Source organism: Cetorhinus maximus, unplaced genomic scaffold (genome assembly GCF_964194155.1).
Source record: "Cetorhinus maximus unplaced genomic scaffold, sCetMax3.hap1.1 HAP1_SCAFFOLD_544, whole genome shotgun sequence".
Taxonomy (NCBI): Eukaryota; Metazoa; Chordata; class Chondrichthyes; order Lamniformes; family Cetorhinidae; genus Cetorhinus; species Cetorhinus maximus.
Window position 1 is genome coordinate 93,218 of NW_027596486.1, and position 26,923 is coordinate 120,140.

General features: G+C 42.6%; 1 protein-coding gene across 1 annotated transcript; it reads left to right on the forward strand.

The window, feature by feature from the left end:
• Positions 1-209: 209 nt before the first annotated feature.
• Positions 210-26,923, forward strand: LOC144674051 (scavenger receptor cysteine-rich domain-containing protein DMBT1-like). Its single transcript, XM_078535590.1, has 13 exons — positions 210-408; positions 1,301-1,333; positions 1,467-1,577; positions 1,884-2,198; positions 3,535-3,792; positions 16,987-17,301; positions 19,715-20,029; positions 21,748-22,062; positions 23,173-23,490; positions 23,574-23,630; positions 23,718-24,038; positions 25,534-25,641; positions 26,805-26,923. Exons 1-13 carry the CDS (start codon positions 210-212, stop codon positions 26,921-26,923), a joined length of 2,784 nt encoding a protein of 927 aa, XP_078391716.1.

Consider the following 26,923-nt stretch of genomic DNA (forward strand, 5'->3'; position numbering starts at 1 on the left):
ACATTTTGAAGGGGGTGCAGGAGCAGAAGGACCTTGCTGTACTTGTACAAAAGTCATTGAAGGTGACAGGACAGGTGCAGAGGGAAATTAATAAAGAGTGCAGTGTACTGTGTTATATTAATAGGGGCATTGAGTACACGTAGAAGGGGGTAATACTGGATTTATATACGACATTGGTTGGAACTGAGCTGAAGTATTCTGCACAGTTCATGGCGACAAATTATAGGAAGGATGTGAATGTATTGGAGAAACTGCATAAGATATTTGCACGAATGGTTTCAGGAGTGAGGAACTTCAGTTACGAAGATAGTTTGAAGAGTTTGGGACTGAGCACTTTGGAAAGCAAAAGCCTAGGAGGAGATTTGATAGATATGTTTGAAATCATAAGGGGGCTGGACAGAGTGGCAGGTAACAGCTGCTCCCACATCTAAAAGGATCAAGAACGAGGGGCTAGAGATTAAAAATGATTTGCAGAAGAAGTACATGTTATGTAAAATCAAAACAAAAAACAACTATTTCGCACAACGAGTGGTTCTGGGCTGGAATGCACTGTCTGGCAGTGTGGTGGAGGGAGGGTGAATCCAGGCAGTCAAGAGCGCATTTGATGCTTATTTGAATTGGGACAAAGTGCAGGGCTATGGGGAAAAGGTATGACAATGGCGCTATTTCATAATGCTCATCTGGAGAGCTGGTCCAGACACGATGGTCTTATTGGCCCCTTTCCGTGCTATTAAAATTATAAGGCTCGGTGAAATTGCATGTCACGATATAAACCAAAAAGCGCTCGAAGTTCGCAGCAAATCTGGTAGCATTTGTGGAGATACGCATGCTGTTAATATCTGGAGACCAATTTGACTTATCAGCAGAATTCAAGAGAGGAAGAACGGAGAGGTTTTATGTTGCTGCACACGGTTGTCGGATCATGTGAAGGCAAAAGGCGAGCTGAAGGATAAACTATAGAGCGAGGGAGTTTAAATTTGAAACATTTCAGGAAACGAAAGGCAAAGAGAGAGTGCGAATTGTAGGATTAAGTGAAGAAAGCATTGGTCCAGAGTAGATGCTCATTAGAAAAAAAGGTCAGCGCTGCCTGAACGTAAAATATCCGAAAGTGTAAATAGTACCATAAAGGTCTGTTCTGTTTGAAAACAAAACATGTAACCAAGACAGAGGCTGGGACCAGGGCAAAATAGATAGAGAAATAAATTCATGGTTAACAGTAAAATAAATATAAAATACTGAGGGTGCAGGACTTAACAGTTAAATGCTCCGGTGAACTCAAATTTTCAACGTCTCATTTCAGGCGGACCTGTGAACAGTCAGGCTCCTGCGTCAGGTAATCATCATTTTATTTCATATGTTCGGCTTTCTCTACGAGTCCACCCTGTTAAATATCAATGCCGGTAACATTATCAGTGCCTTTTGGGCGCCGGTTAATACCAGTTAAAATATTGCTGCTGTTTTCATAGAAAATATATGGCTTGCTCTGAACCGAGATCATTTTCCGAGGCGATATATCGGTTCGTTTGGCCAATCAATCCTGAGCCCGATAGACAGCCGATCATTCCTCCGGCGCTCACGTACGACCTCTGCATTAAAAATATATTGTCGCAACCTGCATTGCGTTGGACCAGCTGCTGTGATGCAATCTTCCCTCTGACTGGGACTTCTGACCCATTCTCTTTTACAGCATTTGAAAAATATTAGTCCCATTCTTCTAGCCATTTAACATAACAGCGCCAGGTTTTATTGGAAGTCTGTTTGACAGCAGTTTTCCCCCCATTTCACTTTGCAATGAGGCATTTGTGAGGCGGGAAACTGTGCGTTTGTAATTTTTTGCGCATCTGTCCTGTAAATGTTTGATAAAATTTCTGATGTTTTCGCAGAGAAAGTGAGGCTGAGACTGGTGAATGGGGGCATTCGTTGCGCTGGAAGAGTGGAGATTCACTACAAGAACAAGTGGGGGACAGTGTCTGCTAACAGCTGGGACTTGCAGGATGCCACTGTCGTGTGTCGAGAGCTGGGCTGCGGGCTAGCGGTCTCTGAACCGGGTGGGGCTCACTTTGGTGAAGGCACTGGTCCCGTTGTGTTCGGGGCTGCTCAGTGCAGAGGGGACGAAGGCGCTCTGCGGGACTGTGCTTCAAATAAATGGGGTCACCATTCCTGGTCGCATTCTTATGATGCCGGTGTCATCTGCTCAGGTAAATAAAATACCCTTTCTGGTTCCTCCGGATAACCTCCGGGGGCGGGGGTGGGGGGGGTGGGGGGGGGGGTGCGGAAATGTGGAAGTATTTCCGGGAAACTGAACCTGAAAAGTGAAATGATAAATATTCCAGATTTCCCCAGTGATTATTAATATTCCATTAGTAATCGGATCACGTTATGCCTTAATTGGTATCACTAGAATTTTTTTTGATAAACACTATCCACTGGAAGGAGTAAAACACCAGTAAATCCTTTAAGCGCCTGAAACTCATTGTATTTAAAATGTGCACATAACACTGGCTGGGAGATCTGAGATTTTACACGGATATTGAAGCTGGGACTCTATTGGGGGCGTGGCGGTTGTGCTGGTGTGTGTGGGGTGGGTGACGGTGGTGGCAGAGGAGGGAGGGGAGGGGGGGATGGGGGTGCGTGTTGGCAATACTTGTTCCTCGTGTTCCAGACTAAATGTATTGATTGCTGCTGCTTGCACGGGCGTAAGTTGCAATCAAAGTTGCCACGGCTGACAAAGTGCCCGATTCGTTTGCAATTTTGGCACATATTAAAACAGCAAAAATGAGGAATCTGATGCAAGAATAATAACGAACTATTTAACAGATACACGCATTCGAATGGAGCTCATCCAATCCAGGAGCATACATATTTCCTGTTCCCCATCATAACAGATTCTTTAGCATATTGCAAATCTTTCTGTTTGTAATTTTTTTGCTGATTGCTACGTTGATTTCCGTCGGAAATGTCCGCAATGAGTGGTTTTCAGTGTTCCCACGGACAATTTTAGATTAATCAATCATATAAGGGAAGAGACATGTATCAAACGCTTGAATAATCCAAAATATCTGAGAATTCTGGACATCCCATAGTCTCCATCCTGAGTTGCCTCAGGTCTTTTTCCATCCGCCCATTGAATTTGCAGTATCTGATGACTTGGCCATTCCCACGCCAGTTTACCTGTTCTCACATTTCCGCATTCAGGAGATAAGTCTTTTGCTTCAGCTATAAGTCCAACCTATCCACAATAAATAGACTTGTCTCTTTGTGGTGACCATTTTCATTTGAGTTCTTTTTTTTTCCTTATCAATGCCCATTATGTTTTGTTCCCTCGAATAAGTTTTCAAAATCTCAAGACACATGACGAGACGAGAGAACTTTTAAACATCAGCGAATTTCATACATGTAGCCTTAACATGTTCCCAGTTCTTAATGGGTGTGACCTGACTGGGGCATTTTCTTATAATGAGCTTGCTGAAACCCTCACAATTTCGTAAGATAAAGTCGTCATATGCTCACTGCCTACTGAAATATATTTCCCAGAAAGTGCCAAACCCAGATTGATGAATGGAAGCAGTCCCTGTGCGGGGAGGCTGGAAATTTACTCGAGTGGATCTTGGGCAACAGTTTGCGGTGATGGGAAATCCTGGACGTTAGTTGAGGCGGAAGCTGTTTGTAAGTCGCTGGGCTGTGGTGCTGGAGTAGCAGCGCCAGTTAACGCTCACTTTGGAGAAGGTTCCGGCCGTGTTATCGGTCCGCCAAGCTGCGGACACCAGCGGGATGCTGGAGTAATCTGTACAGGTACGAACTGCCATTGTTATAGCGACACATAGTTCAGCTTAGATGTTTATGTTCGGCAACCTCTAGACCGACAGCGCTGATTAGACACATTCCCATCTTGATACATTTCAGGCATTATGAAGGAGGCATTGCCGAATAGATTAGATGGCGTCCTTATCCATACACGTCGGTTGCTGACAGTCGCACATATATATTTTTTTAGGAATTAAGGACGCCAAGCTAGATTGAGGAAGACAGTGCGAGTAATGTTTGAAAATTTATGCAGTGGTATACATTGGGCGAAAGAGAATATTTAGTGGGTTTCATTAAATGTTTTCCAATTTGCATTTTGCTTGGTGGCTGTTTCCTGCTGCTCCGAAAGTTAAGTTTCTGGGCGGAGTATCTTTGTTGGATTTCCTTGCTGTGGGAACCGAATTCTGAGACAGAGACGTCTGGTAGATTGCTGGGAAGAACTGAGCTAATTGTGATTTTATGGTATTGGTTCGAACCATGCCCTCAAAAGCCTTTCTGGTAGTGGCAGAACATTTCTATTTTTTTTCCACAATTCATGTATTACAAATCGATAGACAGCTAAGGCCGTCGGCTTTCAGTCCACGTTTTGTGTGGCTTTCTTTTGTCATTTGGATAGAGGTTTAGTAGAGACAAAAAGACAAATGGTAGTTTTAAGGGTTTCTATAATTAGGGGAATTGATAGCTTCCTTTGTAAACAGGATCGAGAGTCTGGCATGGTATGTTTTCTGCCCGGTGCCAGGGTGAGGGACATCTCTGACCGGCTTGAAAGGACAGTGAAGAGGGAGGGGGAGGATCCAGTTGTTGTGGTCCATGTCGGGACAAATAACATAGGAAAGAGGACTAGGAAAGAGGACGTGTTTGGGGATTACCGGGAACTAGGAATTAAATTAAACAACAGGTCCTAAAGGGTTATAATCTCCGGATTACTACCCGAGAAACGTGAAAATTGGAATAGGATGCGAGAATAAGGGAAGTAAACACGTGGCCAAAGGAGTGGTGCGGGAAAGAGGGGTTCCATTTCTTGGGGCACTGGCATCAGTATTCGAACACAAGGGATCTGTACTGTTGGGACGGTCTCCATCTGAAGCGATCTGGGAACAATGTTCTAGCAAAAAGGGTAAATAGGGTGGTCAACAGGACTTTAATCTAGAAAGTAGGGGTGGAGGGAAGGGTTAAACTCCAGGAAATATGACTAATGGGAAACAAAGCAGCAGGTTAGCGTGTGTGTGTATGGGGGGGGGGGGGGGGGGGAGCGGCGGGGGGAGGGGGGGTGTGCACTCAACTTCATGGAAAATTATGAAAAAAACTGAAAAGACAGGAGAGCCCAGGGGAGGATGTTAAAGTCTCCAGAACACAAAATAGGACAGAGTGTTTGGAAAGGGCTAGGAATCTAATGTTAAGCACATCAGATAATGGGACGACAATGAGAAAGGGGACGGGAAATACAGGACTGAAGGTGTTGTATCTAAATGCGCACAGTATATGAAAGAAGGTAAATGAGCGTGTGACGCAGATTGAAATTGGCAGGTATGATGTGGTGGGCATCACGGAGACAAGGCTGCAAGGGGATCAGGATGGGGAGGTAAATAGCCAAGGATATACATCCTATCGAAAAGATAGGCAGGTTGGCAGAGGGGGTGGATTTGCTTTGTTAGGAAGAATTGAAATTATATCGATAGCAAGAAATGATGCAGCATCAGATGATGTAGAATCTGTGTGGGTAGAGTTGAGGACCCGCAAAGGGAAAAGAAAAACCTAATAGGAGTTATGTACAGGCTTCCGAACAGCAGTCAGGATTTGGGGCACAAGATACACCAGGAGATAGAAAAGGTGTGCAAGAAAGGCAAGGTTACAGTGATCAGGGATTTCAATATGCAGGTAGACTGGGAAAATCAGGTTGGTAGTGGATCCCAAGAAAAGGAATTTGTGGAATGTCTATGAGATGGCTTTTTGGAGCAGCTTGTGGTGGAGCCCACTAGGGAACAGTCAATTCTAGATTGAGTGATGTTTAATGAGGCAGATTTGCTAAGGGAGCTTAAGGTGAAGGAACCCTTTGGAGGAAGTGACCATAATATGGTAGAATCTACCCTGCAATTTGAGAGCAAAAAGCTGAAATCAGATGTAACGGTATTACAGTTGAATAAAGGCAACTACAGAGGCATGAGGAAGGAGCTGAACAGAATTGAACGGGAGATGAGCCTAGCAGGAAATACAGTGGAACAGCAATGGAAAGAGCTTCTGGGAGTTATTTGGGAGACACAGCAAAAATTCATCGCTAGGAAGAAGTAAAATACTAAAAGGAGGACGAGGCAACCATGGCTGACAAGGGAAGTCAGGGACAGCATAAAAGCTGAAGAGAATACATAAAATGCGGCGAAGAGCCAGTAATATAAAAGACGATTGCAAGAGGTTTTTTTTTAGATACATAAAGTATAAGAGAGAGGAAAAAGTGGACATTGGGCCGCTGGAAAATGACGCTGGAGAAGTCGTTGTGGGGAATAAAGAAATGGCGGAGGAACTGAATAGGAACTTTGTGTCAGTCTTCACAGTGGAAGACACGACTGACATCCCCAAAGTTCAAGAGAGTCGGGGGAGAGAGGTGAGTATGGTGGTCATTAACAAGGAGAAGGTGCTAGGAAAACTGAAAGGTCTAAAGGTGGATAAATCACCTGGACCAGATGGATTACACCCCAGAGTTCTGAACGAGATAGCTGAAGAGATAGTGGAGGCGTTAGTGGTGATTTTTCAGGAATCACTGGAGTCAGGGAGGGTCCCAGAGGACTGGAGACCCACTAATGTAACCCCCCCGTTTAAGAAGGGAGTGAGACAAAAGACGGAAAATTACAGGTCGATTAGCCTGACCTTAGTCGTTGGTAAGATTTGATAGTGCTTTATTAAGGATAAGATTTCAGAATACTTGGAAGTGCATGGTAAAATCGGGCGAAGTCAGTATGGTTTCATCAAGGGGAGGTCAAGCCTGACAAATCTGTTAGAATTGTTTGAGGAGGTAACGTGTAGGTTAGAGAAAGAAGAGCCAATGGACGTTATCTACTTGGACTTCCAGAAGGCCTTTGACAACTGCCGCACAGAAGGCTGCTCAGTAAGTTAAGAGCCCATGGTGTTAGAAGCAAGATAGAAGCATGGACAGAAGATTGACTGTCTGGCAGGAGTCAGACAGTTGGGATAAGTGTGTCCTTCTCAGAATGGCGGCCCGTGACCAGTGGAATTCCGCAGGGGTCAGTGTTGGGACCAGAACTTTTCTCTTAATAAAGTAATGATCAAGATGTAAGAAATGAGGGCATCCTGGCTATGTTTGCAGATGATATTAAGATAGGTGGTGGGACATGTAGTAATAAGTAGGCGGGAAGGCTGCAGAAGGATTTGGACAGGTTAGGAGAATGGGCAAAGAAGGGGCAGGTGAAATACAACGTGGGGAAGTGTGAGGTTATGCACTTTGGTCAGAAGAATAGAGGCATAGACTATTTTCTAAATGGGGAGAGAATTCTAAAATCTGGAGTGCAAAGGGACTTGGGAGTCCGAGTCCACGATTCTCTTAACGTTAAGTTGCAGTTTGAGTCGGTAGTTAGAAGTCAAATGCAATGTTGGCATTTATTTCGAGAGGACGAGAATATAAAAGCAGGGATGTGCTGCTGAGGCTTTATAAGGGTCCGGTCATACCGTATTTAGCATATTGTGAGCAATTTTGGGCCCCGTATCTCAGGAAGAATGTGCTAGCCCTGGAGTGCGTCCAGAGGAGGTTCACGAGAATGACCCCAGGAATGAATGGCTTAACATATGAGTAACGTTTGAGGACTCTGGGTCTATACTCGATGGAGTTTAGAAGGATCAGGTGGGATCCGATTGAAACTTACATAATACTGAAAGGCCTGGATAGAGTGGACGTGGAGAAGATGTTTCCATTAGTAAGAGAGACTAGGACCCGAGGGCACAGCCTCAGTGTAAAGGGAAGGTCTTTTAGAACAGAGATGAGGATAAACGTCCTTAGTCAGGGAGTGGTGAATCTATAGATTTCATTGCCACAAAAGGCTGTGGAGGCCAGGTCATTGAGTGAATTTAAGACCGAGATAGATAGGTTCTTGAGTGGTAAGGGGATCAAAGGTTTAGGGGAGAAGGCGGGAGAATGGGGTTGAGAAACTTGTTAGCAATGATTGAATGGCGGAGCAGACTCGATCAGCCGAATGGCCTAGTTTCTGCCACTATGTGTTGTGATCAGAAGGAAACTCAGTTACAAATGTGGAAATGTCAAGTGTGTTTCATGTGGACGGGGTGAAGATGTTCTATGACCATGACCATGCGAGTCCAATAGATGTAGTCTAGTATATAGAGAAGGTAGATGGTGGCAATGATAGATATGATGGACTGATTGATAAGGCTGATTTTGAAATTCCCGAATTTAACACCCTGTGCAGAAGCTGGCTAATACAGAGGTATTAGCGGACCTGAATGAGGAGCCATCCCATCTCTATCATCAAGAGAAGAAATAACTAACTGGCCTACTTAAGGATCATTTATTTACATGTGCAGGCAAGCCCAGGCGAACCAGTTCGGGTATCACCGGGTGGATCAAGCGGAAGATACCCCAATTATAAATAAAATAATTAACCCCAGCTGATTCAATCCCAGTGAACTGGCCAAGCTTGAGGTGGAGTTGAAGTTTACGTTAGCTAATGATGGCTTTGACGATACTTAAAGTAATTTGAACTCTGCTCTTGTACTGGAACGGAAATAAAATAGCTCCGGAAGATTTTGCATTGCTTTTCAGAAAGTTAGTGTTGTAACTAAGTTGGACTCCTATCCTGTACCACAACTTGAGGATTGTGTTATTTGGATGGGCAACTCTGCTTTCGTTAACAATGCTAATTTGTTCAATGAATATTGGCAAGATCTCTTGGCCAACGAAGGCAAAAAACAACCCTAAATTTGTAAAAGCAGGCGGTCTACTCCAATGTAAATTCACAAACATTGGTATGAAAAAAAAACAATGCACCATTCTTTATTAATCTATCAGCTGATTGTGGAAATCAGTTCTATGCATTGATCAGAGATCCAGGTGCAGGGAGTCTTGTAGTCATCGTGCCAGACATTTAAGAGTTTTGTTTGAAACCCTGGACACAACTAACCGTGTGATAAAACAGCTTAAGCGATATTGCCCAGGCTACCCTTAGTCCACAGGTTTACATTTTTTTGTCGAGGTCAATTGTGGCTTCAATAGCCCAAGGGTTGGGCAATAAGGAACGTTTCTCTCACCAAGACAGTGAAAGAAATGCGATGAGTCCTCGGGACATGCGTGTTCTAAAGGAGATTTGTCCTGAATCCAGCTCAGTCGTCAGTACATAAACATATTTGCTGGGGCGAGAAAACGTGGTGTTCAAATGTCGCATGCTCTGCCAAAAGACCTTCGAGACATTTAAGGCCATTAATTAAAATAATCATTTTTCACAACAAGTGGTTTCTGGTTGACATATCGAATGCTTCCCATTGACCTTTGTTCACGTGCAGACGAAAATTTGGAACTGACTTAACGCCTAATTTTCGATGGTCAAGCATTTTCTAAATCTCGATTTGTATAAGCCATTCACGGCGGCCAACTATGACAATACCTCAAGGGGGTAAGGGACAGGAATGCTCCAAGAAGAATATGTCTAAAATTGGAAGACCAGTTAGTAAGTTCGCTGGGAAGGTTAACAAGCGTCAAAAAAGGTGCTGGACCATTGAAAATTAGGTTTTTAGCTTTGCACTGACTCTTCCACTTTTTGAAGTACACGTGACAAATAATAATGGAAGGTCTGAGATATGCTAACACAATGCACTTCTTTTCTTCGAAACATTCAGAAGCACAAACCTCGGGATATTCCATAGGTTAACAAAATCTACTCCATAAAATGTGTCACAATAACCTCAAATGCAATGTTTCCTGGGATCTGAAATATGTAAGTTCAGTGACACGAGATTGGCTTAAATATATTCATTACAATTAATGCAAGGATAAGTGTATTCAAATTACTTGGAGAGAGCAGAGCTGCTCAATACAATTTCACAATTTTCAGATAATACAAATAATCATACAGAGCAAAGATTTGATCAAATAAAATATGACTCTGAATATTCAAGATATTAAATACAACAGGGGATGTTCAGAAGGGAAGTTGAAGAAATGAGTGATAATGCATGTTAGCCCATTTTATAGTTCGCTTATTTTTCATTTCTTCTGAAGTCACAAACGCCAAAGAACAATTTGACCTTTCAACATTTGCGCAAAGATAAATTTAATATCATTGTTTAAAGATATCAAAAGTGTGGGATTGGAGATAAATGGGAGCATGGCATTTAATGGAATATAATGGCAGAACATAACAATCTGAATTGAGTAGCCGACACTAACATGATGACGGCATATAATACGGAATTACAGTCAAAAGTATTGGTAATAATAACATAGTTGACCCAAGATAGATTGACTTAAATGCATAGCAATTTTTCAGGTATGATAATTTCAATTAAATGTATTTAGCAAAAGACTCAGGAGCTCCTAGAAATGCATTACGGGTCATAATTATGTGCGCAAGGACGAGACAGCATTCACAGAATGGTAGAAAGATGGTCTAGACAACGTTGGCGGTCACTTTGATAGCTTAACAGGGTTTCCTTAGGCCAAGGCACCTGTTCCAGGATAATTAACCTGAGAAATTGTCAGTAAAGGAATTACATTAAGAAGAGGCAGGTGTAAATTTGAAATAGAATTGCTAATGAAAATAGTTGAACTACAGGCTAGGTTTCCAACAAGAAGCCCGGCGAGGAGGGTGTGTGTGTGTGTGTGTGTGGCGGGGGGAGGGGGGATTACCTCTTGCAAATTCCGAACTTCGCAGGCGATAGCAGATATATTGAAATGAAATCGATGCCGGAAATGGAAGCTTATAGAATTTGACGCCAGTAAATCTTTCGAAATCCAAGCCAAACGCGATTGGAACAGGAAAAAAACGAACATGGTAATACAAGGGTCAACGTCAAATTGGAAGAATATTGCAGATGCAGCATAAATTTACCCTCAAATAGAATTTAAACACCGGTAAAAAGTGAAATGTTAATCGAAAACAGTAAGGGGAGAGGGGCAACCACGGAATATACCAGCCAATCAGTGTATTATCGCGGATAGGGTAAAGGTTATGCTGGATAATCCGCATCAAAATTTAACAAATAAGTAGATGTAAAAAAATAGTAGTTGTAAAATTAAAGTAAAGGCCCGCACAGAGCAGCAGGAGGTTAATTGCATTTGACTAACTGACTGCCTTGATAAAGCATTTGTGAGGTCTGATGTGTTTTGACTGTTTTTTTGTTTGTAGCCTTTCAAATGTAATCTTAAGAAAGCATGTTTGAGTCAATAGACTTGCTAGTGAGATTGAAACCCCTACGATGAAAAGCGCAGGGCCTGTGTGGGGACAAATTGGCCAAGGGAACAGGACAAGAATTTAACTGCGAAGCTTCTTTGTTTCAAATGTGGCGCGATGCCTCCCTATGACCGAAATTGCGACAAAAAGCTTTATTTTATATATGTTAATGATCTGTAGATGGCACCTTCTCAGGATTTAGCTATGGCATCAATGTCAGAAATGCAGTAAATAATGACATGGTTAATAATATGCTTTAGGAGGTGATATATGGACAGTTGGAATTGGCACTTCATATTTCACAGGGGCTAGTGATTATTGTTGCGGGAAGAATGAGGGGTGGCAATTGAAATGAAAAGCATTGTATTAAACGGATAAAAAAGACCATCGAGACGGGCGTGTATGCATGCAATTGCTTTTGGATGCGCCAGTTGAGAATTTTGATCTAAAGGCACTTGATAAATTGACTCAAATGGTGTAAAGAGGAACTATTCTAAACAGTGATAAAGCAATGTTTATGCATCGGCTTGCATATTGCAGTCAATCTTGAGCAGGAAATTGTTTGCGAATATATCACAGATCGTCCGGCTCTTGGGGGAGGCTTTCTAAACTATTATTGCGACCCTTTGTAGGGGTGCGGGGGAGTGGGGGGGGGGGGGGGGGGTCGGCGGTGGTGTGTGGGGGGGTGGGGGAGGGGAGTGGGTGAGTGGGGGTTTAAAGTGTGGAATATCAGTTATGTCGAGAGACAAGAGGAAAGGTGATTAAACTACTTGCACCAGAAAATGTTTTTGATATATTTCAAATAGAGAATAGTCACCTGGAAAGGATTTAAAAAGATAAACAACATTGCACTGTTCCAGTGATCAAAGGATTGGAATTGAGAGAATAATAATTAAAGTATTGAGTATAGGGGTTGGGATGTTATGGTGAGGTTGTATAACACTTTGGTGAGGCCAACTTTGGTGTATTGTGTGCAGTTCTGGTCGCCTAACTACAGGAAGGATATCAGTAAGATTGACATAGTGCAGAGCAGATTTACGTGGATGTTGCCGGGTCTTAAGGAGTTGAGTTACAGGGAAAGATTAAACAGGTTAGGACTTTATTCCTTGGAGCGTAGAAGAATGAAGGGAGATTTGATAGAAGTTTACAAAATTGTGAGGGGTATAGACAGAGTAAATGCGAGTAGGTTCTTTCCACTTAGATTTGGAGAAATGAACACGAGTGGACATGGCTTTAGGGTGAAAGGGGAAAGGATTAGGGGGAACATTAGGGGGAAGTTTTTCACTCAGAGAGTGGTGAGAGTGTGGAACGAGCTACAATCTAACGTGGTAAATACGGGCTCACTCTTTAGTTTTAAGAATAAATTAGATAAATACATGGATGGGAGAGGTCTGGAGGGTTATGGACTCGGTTCAGGTCAATGGGACTCGCGGAATAATATTTTTGCACAGATTAGAAGGGCCGAATGGCCTGTTTCCTGTGCTGTAGTGTTCTATGGTTCTATGGTTCTAAAGCTATTTGACCAGCAGACTGAAGCAACATGGATAAAAAAATTCCAGTGAGTTCATATGATCTGGAATATATGAGTGGAAATTGTAGAAGCAGTTTAAGTAACAACTGGCAATTCTAAAGGATATTGGAGAAATACGTGAAGTTGGGAATTTAAGTGTTAGTCACAAAGAAAAACAGCGTGGACAAATTTGGCTAATTCTTTCAGACAGCCGCCATATGATTGTGATGCCGAATGATATCTTCCTCCAAACTTTCAGTCATTGATTTTTTAATACCGTCTCATGCAGGGTTGAATTGTTGCGGGTGTGACAACAACGAGGAAGGAGTTGTTCTTCGGCTAGTGCCCGCAGGGGCTTCAAAGTATAAATTGATCAGATTCCACACCAGAAATCAGCAACTTAAGATAATAATTCAGTAGTTTGAATGTTACCTTGAAAGAACGTAGAGCATAGGATTTATGGACAATATGAACAATATCAAGGCAGGGCTTGGGGAACTAATGTTCATCACAGGCCTGCATGCCGATTCAACTTTTCAAAAATTTAGGTAGTGGCTGAACTGAAGGAATAGCGATTTGCTATGATCTAATTTCCACTTGTCACTAATATATGAGGCACTGATAATTGTTCCGTAAAGGAGACAGTAACTGCAGTAAGCAGAGATAACACCTTGCCGGGGCATCGAATGAATATTTGTTGGTAGCGTTCAGGAATAAAAAAGGGGCAGACGCATTGTTAGTTGTTTTTTTTATGACCCCCTGATAGTCAGTGGGAAATTGAGGAGCAAATATGTGCACAATTGGCGGAGCTTTACAAAAACAATAGCAATAGGCTATATTATATGAGGTGATTGCAACTGTCCTAAACTTAATTTGCATAGGCATAGTGTTAAGGGCTTGGATGGAGTGGATTTCTTGAAATGTGCACAGGAGAACTTCTTAGGCCAATATGTAGAAGGTCCAACAAGGGAAGGCGCAGTGCTGGACCTAATGCTGGGGAATGAATCCAAACATTTGGCTGAGGTGGTGGCGGGGCAGCATTTTAGTGATAGCGACCGCAACGTGGTACAATTTAAGCTTGTTATGGACAAATAAATCGACAAGTTGCAAAAAAGTGTTTTGGATTGGGGGAGAGTGGATCTTAGTAAAGAAAGGCAGTATCTGGCAAAGGTAGAGGCGGAAAAAGCTAATTGTCTGGAAATCTACAGCGGAGCAGTGGTGGGGGGGGGGGGGGGGGGGTGGGGGGGGTTCAAAAGGACAATGGGGAGGTTACCGGCTCAGCACATTCCCTCTAGGTGATAGGAAGTAATAACAAGCCCAGAGAACACCGATGGCCAGGGATATTCAGGATACGGTTAGAAGGAAATGAGAGGCATTTTACAGGAAACAAGGGAAGCATTATTGGAGCACTGAATGTGCAGGGGGGAGCTTAAGAAAGCAATTAGGACAGCAAAGAGGGATTATGAAAAAGCTCTAGCTGGTAAAAGTAGCGAAAATCACAAGGTGCTCTATAAGTATATCAATGGAAGAGGATAACCAAGGAAAGAGTAGGGTCCGTTTTGGAAGAAGGGGGCAATTAATTGGTGGAGCCAGAGGGCATCGGTAGAGTGTTAAACGAATGATTCACATCGGTCTTCACTCAAGAGAATGAGGGTGAGTGTATCGAACTCGCGGGGAGAGAGTGCGAGGTTCTTGAGCAAATTGACTGGGGGGGTGAAATGGTACTGGAGGTGTTAGCAGGCTTAAGAATGGACAAATCTCCAGGTCTGAATGTTTTGTGTCACAAAATGCTAAGGGAGGCAAGGTGCGAGATCATAGGGGCTCTGATCCAAATTTTTAATTCCATTGTGGCCACGGGGGAGGTGCCAGAGGACTGAAGAAAAGGTAATGTGTTTCTGCTATTTACGAAGGGTAGTATATTTAAGACAATGAAATACAAGCTATTGAGTCTCACTTCAGTGGCAGGGAAAATATTGGAGAAAATTCTGAAGGACAGAATCTATCTCCACTTGGAGATTTATTGTTTGATCAGCGATACTCAGCATGGCTTTGTCAGAGGGAGTTCATGCCTACCAAACTTGATTGTATTTTTTGACAAGGCAACAAGATGTGTCGATGAGGGTTGTGCAGTTGATCTAGTTTATGTAGTTTTCAGCAAATCATTTGACAAGTTCCCACATGGGAGACTTATAAAGAAGGCAAATGCACATGGGAAATAGGGTCATTTCATAAGGTGGATTAAAAATTGTTTGAGTTGTAGGAGAGAGTGGGTGATGACAAACGGTTGCTTTAGTGATTGGAAGCAGGAGTCCAGTGGCGTACCACAGGGATCTGTGCTGGGTCCTCTATTTTTCGTATTTTACCTAAACAACTTAGATGCCTCTGTGGGAAGTGATTAAAAAGTTTGCGGATTGCACAATGTTCAGCCGGGTGGTTAATAGTGAGGTTGCTGTCTTTGGCAACAGGAAGTTATAGATGCGATGGTCAAATGAGCAGATAAGTTTTAGATGGAATTTAACCCTGGAAAGTGTGAAGTGATACCATTTGGAAGGAGTAATTTGACAAGGAGTTATCAATGGACGGATGATACGAGGAAGCAATGAAGAACAAGGGACCTTGGCCTATTTGCCGATAGATCTTTGCAGGCAGAGGGGCATTTTAGTGGGTTGTTGAAAAAGCCAAATGCATTTATCAAACGAGCCATAGGTTACAAAAGTACGGAGGATATGTTGGAGTTGTAAAGGAACTTGCTCAGGCCACAGCTTCAGTATTGCTTGCAGTTCTGGTCGCCACATTATAGGAAGGATCTGGTGCACTGGGAGGCGTGCAGTCGACATTCACCAGGATGTTGCCTGGGATCAAGCATTTAAGTTATGAATGAAGGTTGGAAAGACTTTGGTTGGCTTCATTGGAGCAGAGAAGACTGAGGGACGACCTGATCGAGGTGTACAAGATGATTAGGCCCTGGACAATTTGAATAGGGAGCAACTGTTCCGCTTAATTGAAGGGTCAGTCACGAGAGGGCATACATTCAAGGTGAGGGTTAGGAGGTTTAGCGGGAATGTGAGGTAAAATGTTTTTACCCAGAGGGTGGTGACAGTATAGAGTGCACTGCATGGGAGGGTGGTGCTGGCGGGTTGCCTCACGTTCTTTAAAATGTACGTGGACGAGCACTTGGCACGTTATAACATTCAAGGTTTTGGGCCTAGTGCTGGTAAATGGGATTAGTTAGGTAGGTCAGGAGTTTATCACTTGTCGGTGCAGACTCGATGGGCCGATGGGCCCCTTCTGCACTCTTTGATTCTGTGATACTGTTTAAATGCAAGCATTCCATTCCTATCGGGCAAGTACAAAAGCTTATTTTTGAGCAAGCCTGGCGTATCTGCAGTTCAACCGTAGTAAGCATGATGAACATCACTCAGAATCTGGGGAGGGGCAAATGGGTTTGCGAACAACAGTGAGAAGAGCTCAATTTCTGAGAAATTTCAACAATGTGAGTTTTTTACTCAGTGCTTGAAAAGATGTCACTTATGCAATCGAGCAGTTTACAAGCATAAAAAGCTTGCGGGAATGGTCACTGATCACTTAGTCCTTCTTGTGCGCAGATAAAGAACATGGAGCCCAAACTTGAATTGGAGATGGGCCAATCAGCAGCGATAACATGAGGCACACGGATGTAGAGAGAGAGTGCAGTGAACCACTGACATTTTCTGCCCCAAAATACAGATGTAATTTTGTGAACTGATCTCCTTGTTTTCCCAGCACATTAGATAATGAAGAGATGTAAAGCAAAGGTAGAAATTTGCAATCGAGGTAGCGATTAACCATGAGATTATTAAATAGTCGTGCCGATTCCTTGGGCTCCACAGTTAGTTTCAGCATCAATTTTCTGGGCAGTAGCAGCATTAGCAGACGAAGGAGGAATAGTATCACGGCCAAGTGTAGCACAGAAATATAATAGGCGCAGCAGCAATAATTGTATTAGCTGCAGTAATGTAATTCGCAGCAAAAGAATAACGGTAGCAATAGTAAAATATCAGTAATAATAACACTACCAGTAATAATATTAGAATCAGCATTTGTGATGGTGTTAACAATAGTCATGCAAGTAGTAATAGTCATTATCGTAACAGTAATTGCTAATGCTTCTGTTGAAATGGATGGAAATTAAATGATAATCCGAATTATATTATTTTCGGTTTAACGATGAAAATTGTGATATTATTCGTCGGTGTTGATGGACTAATTGTTATCATCACTGTTTAGATCACACAGATCTCAGGCTGTCATCGGGGGCCACCCGATGCTCTGGCCGGCTGGAAACAAAACACGGAACTCAGTGGGGTACGCTTTGTGATGTTTACTTTGGTTTGGAAGACGCCGGTGTGGTCTGTGATCACCTTCGCTGCGGGGCAGTGGCTGAAATATTGGGAGGAGCTCACTTTGGGAAGGGAACCGGCCCAGTGTGGAGAGAGAACTACAGATGCCGGGGCAACGAATCCAGCTTTTGGGATTGTCCAGTTTCATCCTGGGATCAAATTCAATGTTCGCATGAAAATGACGTCAATGTTATCTGCTCGGGTGAGACCTGTCAGTGTATTGATCTGAATTAGACCAGCTGTTACTGTTTCTTCGGAATGAATTTAGCCTGTGTTGTTTTTTTCAGGGCAATTTATCAGCAATAGAAAGGGTTTGGTATTGTTCAATTCAAGGTCTCATATAATGCTGATTATCCTCATTCGAATGTATCCAGAACATTTTTTTTTCAGAAATCACCAACAAGAGCTGTTGACACAATGTTTAAGCCTCAAAAACCGGACCTCGATTTACTTTACAAATGCTGTACCTGCCTTTATTTGTACTTGTCATGTCAAGGAGTGATGATAGGTCTTGAAAGGAACGGATTTACTTCCCACCCCAAATGCCCATTGAAATTGTGATGGTCAGCCGACTTCTTGAATGTTCACGGTCCAACCACAGTGCGCTTCGCAAACGAATTCACGTCTTTTAATCCAGCTACGATAAAATATAGCTTCAAATCGGGTTTATTTGGAATTTAATGGATCTTGAAAGTGGTGATGGTCTTCCTATGCACTTGCCCTTCTATAAGCTGATATTGCGGACGACTCAGAGAGTTCCTTCAACAGTTCTGGTAGGTTGTGTAACCGGCAACCGCAGTGTGCAAGTGAAGGATAAAATCAATAATTCTTCAAAGGGTGGTTTCAAAAGTGCTGGTGGATCCTGGATGCTCTAGAACCTTTTTTTCCTGGTCATTGGAGCTGCATCCATCAAGAAATGGGATATTCCACCAAAGCTTTAATATGTCCAAGTGGGGACATTGGTTCCAGATTAACAGTTCTCACTATTAGATGAAGAGCAATTTCATCGTCAAAAAGGTTTTTCGATTTTTGTTTTACGGACACCACAGAGGAGGCAGCGCCATTAAGTGTTGAAGCCTCAGTTAGGCAAAGTTTTGAACTGCTGAGGCGCCGAGGGTTATGGAGTTCAGTCAGGAAAATTGAGTTAAGACCACAGTCAGATTAGACATAAAATTATAGAACGATGAAACAGTCTAGATTTGTCAAATGGCCTTCTCCTGTTCCTATCACTTACTGATTGACATTTTCTAATGTTGTAGACGTTGGAAAGGTTTATGGGGTGATTCAGTCATCACAGAATATCCAACCTCCCTACTGCTCCTGTAGTTAGAGTCTTTATTTGCCTGCTCCAGTTAGTTTGCTGGACAGTGTCAATGATTCATATTGGCTGGGCTTGGACATTCTCTTCTTGGTGATGCTCATTGCCTGGCAGTTGTGTGGCGCGAATTTCACTTGCTACTCATTAGCCCAAGCTTTGTTTTCATCCAGTTGTTGATACTTGAAGACACGGACTACTTACCTACCTGATGAATGCAGAATTGCACTGAAGACAAGTAAATCATTAACGAACATCCACACTTTGAAATGATAGTAGCGAATAGGTAATTGAAAAGGCCTATATAAATGGTTTGTCTTAGGAAACTACCCTGAGGAACTAATGGAGTGCTATGCTTGAATTGAGATGATTAGCCTTCAGTCATCACTACCATTTTTCGTTTTGATAAAGGCTTCTTAATACCGCACTCAGTGAAATGATACCATGATGTCAAGGGCAGTTGCTGTCACCTTACCTTTGCAATTAAGCCCTTTTTTCCCCCATGTTTGGGCCAAGTTTGTTATGTGGTCTGAAGCTGAATGTTCCTGACAGAACCCAAAATAAACATCAGCGAGTAGATTATTGTTGATCATGTGCCACTTAAAAATAATATCGAAGACACCTTCAATTCCTTAGCTGATGTTGGAAATTACAATAGAATGCACTAGAGTTCTGCAAATGGTTACTCAAAAGCAGATTCACATGAATAATTAGGGTTGGACAATAAATTCAGATTTTGCTGGCGATACAAAAGCCGAATTAATGCATGACAAAGGAACATCCGGTCCCATAGTGTTGCGCCGTTTAATTACAAACTTATTCCCACGATTCACAAAGTCACATTTGGGCGTAAGACGGTCACGTATTTGGAGCGCTGCATTCGCAGTGAGTACACATCAAAAGCTCTCTAAAGCTTCGAAGTGCGTTTGGACGTCAAAGAAAGCTCCCTATCAAATGTAAGTTGTTTGTTGCCCCCTATATGAGTTAAGGAGAACTGTGAATATTCAGAAGCCTTATAAGCCCCTGGACTTCGATCAGGGCAGATAAAAATCTCTCGGCTTCACGGAAAGTTCACGTTGTGTCCCATAGAAAACCAGAGCCAGCTGCTTGCAAATCATTTAATGTATAATAACTGAGAAAAGGAAATCCTCGGTAACATCAGGCTATGTAAATTGTGAGTAATTATATGTAGAAAAAACGTTCACGCTTAAATCCAATATTAACTGAGCAAAGACGATCCCGGGTGTCTGCTATTTTGGCCAAAATTTAACCATTGGTCTCAATTTCTTGCAATTTATAGGCGATAATTGGTCGCTTAGACTGACAAACGGGGGAAGCCGATGTGATGGGCGAGTTGAAACATACAGCAGCGGAATCTGGGGGCGTGTGCAGGACTCCCTGTGGGACCTGAATGATTCCAAAGTGGTCTGCAGAGAGTTAGGTTGCGGTGACGCGATAGCCGCTTATAACTCTTCAAAGTACGGAGAGCGTGAAGGGCCTGTGTGGGTGAATTATGTCCAGTGCGAAGGAAACGAATTACATCTTCAGAATTGCAGCTCATTTCTGTTTAATTTGTCTCTCACTGACAACAACGACGTGGGAGTTCTGTGTTCAGGTAACGAATATTTCAATTCACAGATCAAATGGAAATAAAACGCTAATTTGATGAGCAAAGTGCTGAGTTAGGTTACTTACTCAGTGTCGCTGAAAGCAGTGGGGTGAATGCAGAGGGGTGGATGCGGGGAGAAAGGACGCAGGTAGCCCCGAATTGTAACAAGGATGAGAATTTTTGTAGCGCTTTCAATGGAGGCAAAAGCCGAAAGTAACTTAGCAGAAGCGCAATCAGACAGGAAATTGACACAGCGAGGCGTTAGAAAACTCTTGGCGAAAAAGTCTTCATAGACGGATATTTCACGAAGGGGTGTCATAATTAGAAAAGGAGGGGTGTTTTGGGAGGAAGCTTTGATCCTACATCGATGATGGCGAGAGATATGACGCGGTTCATGTACTGTATCTGAGAAAGTTATGAAAGCAGAGGTCTGGAGAAATAAAGAAATTGGTTAGCGCCAGTGGTGGTCATTGTGATAAACTGGAAGTGCAAGAGTGGGAGCGGGTGGGTCAGGGATTTACTTTCAAATTGGAAGCAGTGGTGGACGGGAAAGCAATGTAAACCTGGCAAACAAAGTAAATAAGCTGATGAGCGTGAATGTGGTCTGCTACGTTTCAGCCAACACAGTATCGGTTAAAATGAAGTTCTTGGCGGGTGCAGGATAGGAAGCGATTGGTTGCGATGTGCTGGGCTGGCGTGGGGAAGCGCGAAGTTGTCTAGTGGCGTTGAAATCTTCCATTCTGGAGTAGACAAATTCACGCATGCGTCGTTTATCAGCAAATGAGAAGATAGTGGTGAAGGTGAACTCTGATGTAGTTGTACCTGCTGACCAATAATATGTGGAGTTGGGCATTAGTGCAGGCATGACACCATAATCCGCAGAAAGCATTCTGTTCCACTGCGCAGTATAGAAGTTTAAAAGTGCTCGAGCTCTATTGGTCTAAATTTCATTTAGCAATGCATTAATTTTAACAGAAATTTTATCCTGCACTTTTGAAAGTATCATTATGCAGTACTTAAATCTAAACAGAGGCTCACCTGCCGAAACGTTGTATGTATATTCTGCAGTGCGTAGTTATGTGCAGAATTTCTGCCGATGTACTCGAGTGAGATAGAGCATGTATATACACGCGCAAGGATGGGGTTCTATGCTGATGTAGGAGCACTTACATACTTACACACATTGGAATTTGACCAGCACAGCCGCAGGCCATCTCCATTCACCTGAGTACTGAATATTGTAAGACAGTTGAATTGAGACTGTGTGGCTTTCATTCAGCAGTACGCAGATGAAGTTACCAATAGGCCAATAAGAATGTGAATTAGTATGATTTGAAGGGATCTAGTGATTTTAACGTCATCCAATGGAAATAAAATGCAATAGGCAGCCAGAATTAATGTAAAACAAAAGTGGCAAATATAGTTAGCATTATTGGATGAGGAACAGATACAGTTGTAAAACGTGTCTAGAAAATCACTGTTTAAACATAACATGACTAGACGTTTTAGTAGGAACAAATACAATTGGGAAAACAAGACGTGCAGAGAATTCCGCACAACAATGGGTGAACTGGAGGCCATAAATACTTTCGTGAGATGTAGGAATATTTGAAGCATTTGGGTGTTATACATTCTTAGTAATAGTTGCGTGTGGAGAGATGTTTTGTCAGAAAACTCAGAAACACATGAGCAAATTATAATCTTTCTCTCTTGTTGCCTAACAGAACACATGCAGATAAGACTGTCCGAAGGTGACAGCCCATGTGCTGGCCGAGTTGAGGTTTATTACGATGGAATCTGGGGATCAGTCTGTGATGATTCCTGGGATGTAGCCAACGCTCACGTTGCTTGCAAACAGCTGGGCTGTGGAAATGCATTGGAGATGACGCTTCCTGATTCTTGTGGACCAGGCTCAGGCCCAATTTGGTTGGATGAGATAAACTGTTCGGGTAACGAATCGTTTCTCTGGGATTGCCCTTCAGCTCCATGGAGTAAACATGACTGTAGTCATAAAGAAGACGTGAGGATCGTGTGCTCAGGTTAGAATGCTCTTAATATGCTCATTATCTGAGGATTCATACGAATGATTATACAAATGAATCATAAAGAAACCACAACATAAAATAATCTTCTCGAAGGCCTTTAGAAACTGTCGCATTTCTGCTGTCCGGATTATTTTAGCTAGCATTATTTGCTTATCCTTCAATTTAATTTTCCCCGGGGTACATATGTAGCCTCTTTGTAAAGACATGTGTGCTATTTGAGTCAACTGTTACACGTGCTCTAAGTTCCACTTTCGAGCCACTTACTTGGTAACAACATACAAAAAAATATTCTGTATCTCATATTGTATTTACTCATTTGCGTATTTATGGTACCATCATTGCACTTTGCCAGTGCATAGAAGATTGTTATCTCTATATCCCTGGATACCTTTGCCCCTGTACTTAATTGACCCTATTATTTTACAAGCAGTTCGGGGTCCCTTTAGGTTTCTTACCGAAATTCACCATGCCAGCTTGTTCAATGTTAATATTAAGCTCTTAGTAGCTCACCCATTCTGCTCGTATATTAAGGTGTCATTGCTTTATTATTTTCAGCAGCCTTTCTTCGTGTTAACTGCGCAAAGTGATTTTCTGCCTCCGAAATGATATTACAGTTTATACTTCCGATTCCCAAGTTGAAGTCGTTGCTGTACACGTTCAGCAGTCGTGACCTCAGTGGCCCGCAGGACATCTTCGCGATTCTGCATAATTATATTTAGAACGGACTTGGATTTTGCAGTCAAATTTCTACCCATTTTTAGACTGATTCCATAGCGCTATAGCTCTGAGTTCAGTAATGAATTTACTGTGAGATATCTTCTCGAAGGCCTTTAGAAAAGTCGCGCATAAGAACCCATTCTGCATTGGCCCTGTGTTCTCTTTCTGAATCTTCCTCAAATCAATCAATACCGTTTCTCAGCTAAGTGTGGCTTAGCCTTTAAACTCCTTTTAATAATTCTACTTCGTACATTTGGAGTACAGCTGTTTTCTACTGCAATTCAGAAGTAATAATTGGCGACAAGGTAACAAGGACGATGCATCTTGTGTTGTCCTACACAATATTAAAGGAGTTATCAAGCTGATTATCTGTTGCTTCATTGGTAGAACACAAAGAGCTGCGGCTGGTGAATGGAAAGCATCGCTGTGAGGGGACAGTGGAAGTGTTCTACAATGGGACCTGGGGAACAGTGTGCTCTGAAAAACTGGATCGCCATGATGCAGAAGTGATCTGTAAACAGCTACAGTGCGGTCACCTCGCTTCTATTGATTATAACGCTCGGTTATTTGGAGAAGGATCCGGACCTATTTGGCTCGATGAGGTGGAATGCATGTCACACGAGGCGACCATTTGGCAGTGTCAGACAGACCCGTGGGGTAAACACAATTGTCATCACCGGGAAGATGCAGGCGTTATTTGTTCAGGTAACGCAACATACATCTCGATGTGCGGGTGTTATTTCAGACATTGTGGTCTAATACAGTCAGCACATTTCCTTTCTCAACAGGAGGAAACTTGACGAAGGAGCGGGCCCACAGTGCAAATGATTACGATGGAGAATCAGGTGCTTGCTTCTCTTTATTAAACCAACTATTTGTCTAGTACTCCTTGATTTTGCGACAGAAACAATAATCAGTTATTCCCTTGACAGAGTCGGGTTTAGGTTTGCGCCTGGCTGGAGGTAACAACAACAACTGCTCCGGAAGAGTGGAGATATTGTTCAACAACAACTGGGCAACGGTGTGTGATGACTCCTGGGGTATGGCCGATGCCAATGTTGTCTGCAGACAGCAGGGTTGCAGTTCCGCTCTTATGGTCACTGGAGGGGCCAGTTTTGGCCAGGGTGAAGGTGATATATGGCTGAATGGAGTGAAGTGCACAGGAGAAGAATCATTTCTGTCCGACTGTCCTTCATCAGCGTCAGTTCAACACGACTGTAATCACAAGGAAGATGCCAGTGTGATTTGTTCGGGTAAGGGTAGTGCAGAGTGGTGGAGACTGAGGCCGGGAAGGAGGTGCTTAGCACTTGATCTCTGAATATAACGGATTAGTTCGTCAATTAAGAACAACAGATGCATTTAAAACAATAATTTTCATATTTACTGCACAGGGCCCTATTTGTCGTCGACGTCTTCTCCGACCACAGCTGCAGGTATTTATTATTAGTATAGTATTCTTGTTAACGTTAAAGGTCTTATTCACGAGAAGAGCTAGATATTTCTGACAATCTATTGCTTTTGTTGATTTCGGAATTCAATTTGAGTTTTACAGAATAATGGAAACATTTAAAATGCAAGATAGCTTGTTTCTCCTTTAAATCTTTCTATAATATTTCATCCAGGACATGATGTAAAAACTACTTCCACCTCTTTTGTTATCTGTATAACACTCGGAGTCCTGATGATCGTCGAGTTAATGGCACTCATGTCATTGATACAGAGAAAGGCAAAGAGAAAGGGTGAGACTCAAGTAGGACCGCCGAATTCAGGCTGAATCTCGGAAATTGAACAATACCCTGGCGCGTTTTCACCTCCTCTACCTTTCCCACAGAAGGTCACATGTCATTTAAGAAACGAATGTTAACCGTATTGTTTTTTTTATCACTAATTCCGTTCAAACCACTCGACGATTCGGTGAGATACCGAATTTAAATGGCAGAGCCACTTGACTGTCAACGTACATATTCCAAGTTGATCCGCCGGTACTGCGACTTCATTTCAATCCAATTCGCACAACAATGGATATAGAAAATTAATTTAGCTATTTTGGGCTCTGTGTTTCAGTTATTATTTCCAGTAATTCTTTATTTACCCACTCAGTGCCTATTCCATTCCTTCAGTTTCTGAGTCTGGTAGCTCAAACCCAAACTCTCTCACCGGAGTCAATCCACCGTATTGAGCCGTGAGGCATTTCTGGGATTTTCGGCATTCATCAATAATTCTTGAGCATCCAAACAGGTTGAGAACCTCAGATTCGAAAAAAAAACCCAACACACTAGTGTTCCCTGCACCCTGCAAATAAACTGCTAACACAGATCTGATATATCAAGGAACCATGAACACATCGCTCATGTTTCTAAACTGATGCTGTCTGCAGAGAGCAGCAAATTTTCCTTCCAGCTTCTCTTCAACTATAATCCCCATGGGCATCATGGCCGAGTGAGCAGCTGGAAAACATTTCTCCTGCAATCCGATCATTCCGGCCTTTCTGACCTTAATTAAATTGGGCCTATGTTTGGTGAAGTTGAACAGGTGTCCATGCAGATGTGCAGATACACACACACGTGCGCGCACGCGCGTTCTCACGAGAATGAATGCATGAACCCAATTATGTCCCTCCATGTTCACAATAACTTGCTTTCTCCATTGGCATTAACCATCTGTGAAGTGTTTCATTCGCAAATATTGCAGTATTACACCGGTCTCGATTGCAGCAAAATATTAATCCCTCCGCCTTCCCTCGAACAGGGGCTGTCACTGGCGGCATGGAATCGTCCAGCGGTTTCTACCAAGCCCTTTACGAAGAGATTGATGATATTCCGCCTCGCATCGAGTCCGCTCTGACCCATGGCTCAGGTTCGTATTTTCCATTGCAAACCCAATCCACACTGAGGAATTCCATTTCCCTTTAACCCTCTCGATAAGTTGTTGCAATGAATGGGCACGACCCCCATTCCAATCACTACCCTCACGTGAAAGTTCCCTTTCTCACGGCCCCTGTGTACACTGCGAGTAGTTGCGAGGTTGTTTTGAATATTCCCACAGCGCTTTATATTTCAAAGAATGTTATGTTTTGTCCTTTGATTGAGAAATGCGAACTGAAGCGCTGTCCCGAATTTCCACTGGGCTGCAGGCTGCCTTCCTCAGGTATCTGAGCCGATAAACAGAGCAGATGTTCGAATACATAATACAATCGAGTGACGCCAGTGCTGCTAGTCCACAGATCGCCTAATTTCGTGGTTACAGAATAACGATGAAACCTAACAATTAATTATTCTGATCTGCGCTCAGATGAGCTGAATCTTTCTGTATCGTGATGACGCAATTCTGACTCTGTTGCTAACAATTGCTCCAACAAACATTTTTTCTCTCTCTCTGGTAAACAGTTTCAGATTCCATTGACTCATTCAATCACTTCGAATATTACACTGGTCACAGGTTGGATGGCAAAGATTCTGGGTCAGAAAACATTGAAGGGAACTCCTTCAGTAGTCTGTTTGGGTGGAATTTTACTACCGAGCATCATGCTTTTGTTCTTCACCATTTGGACTGTGTAAAATAGCAAATACATTCTGAAAGATTATGCACCAATATATTGCACCGCCCAGGATCCCAGTTATTGCAAACTGATTTCCGCCAACATAAAACTGTGAATATATTTTGAGTATAAAGCAATATCATAGACATTTCACCCAATAATTTCAAGGGTGTAAAACAGATCAAAGGGAAGAACAAACAGTTAATGTGTTTGATCACCAGTCCCTGCAGCTGTGCAATGCACATGCATCTTGATGCGGACACTGGTTAAATGGGAATCGTGTGGCTTTATATCGAAACTAGAGAATTCTGCAAAGCGACTTTATACAATAATCCTCCACCCACTAAACTCACCGACACTGATCACTACAATGTATTTACGTTCCTGTCCTTTAGTTATTTGGCAGATTGATACGTATAAATATCATTCTAATTATTGATTGTTTACAATTTACTTCAATGAACATCACTTGCCCTCTCAGCTCTAGGCGATTATGAAGATGCCCAGACTGTAGTCACTGATTCTCCGGGCGGTCACTTGCCGTTGGACAGTGGTGAAGATGATCTCTTCAAAATGGAACGTGCCGACGTTGATCTCTGA

What these genes read in the sequence shown, in the direction of transcription:
- LOC144674051 (XM_078535590.1), top strand. Translation starts at nt 210, where the DNA reads ATGGCGACAAATTATAGGAAGGATGTGAATGTATTGGAGAAACTGCAT. An exon ending in TGCCGGTGTCATCTGCTCAG is followed by an intron (nt 2,199 to 3,534) that starts GTAAATAAAATA and finishes TATATTTCCCAG; the next exon opens with AAAGTGCCAAACCCAGATTG. An exon ending in CGCTCTGACCCATGGCTCAG is followed by an intron (nt 25,642 to 26,804) that starts GTTCGTATTTTC and finishes TTGCCCTCTCAG; the next exon opens with CTCTAGGCGATTATGAAGAT.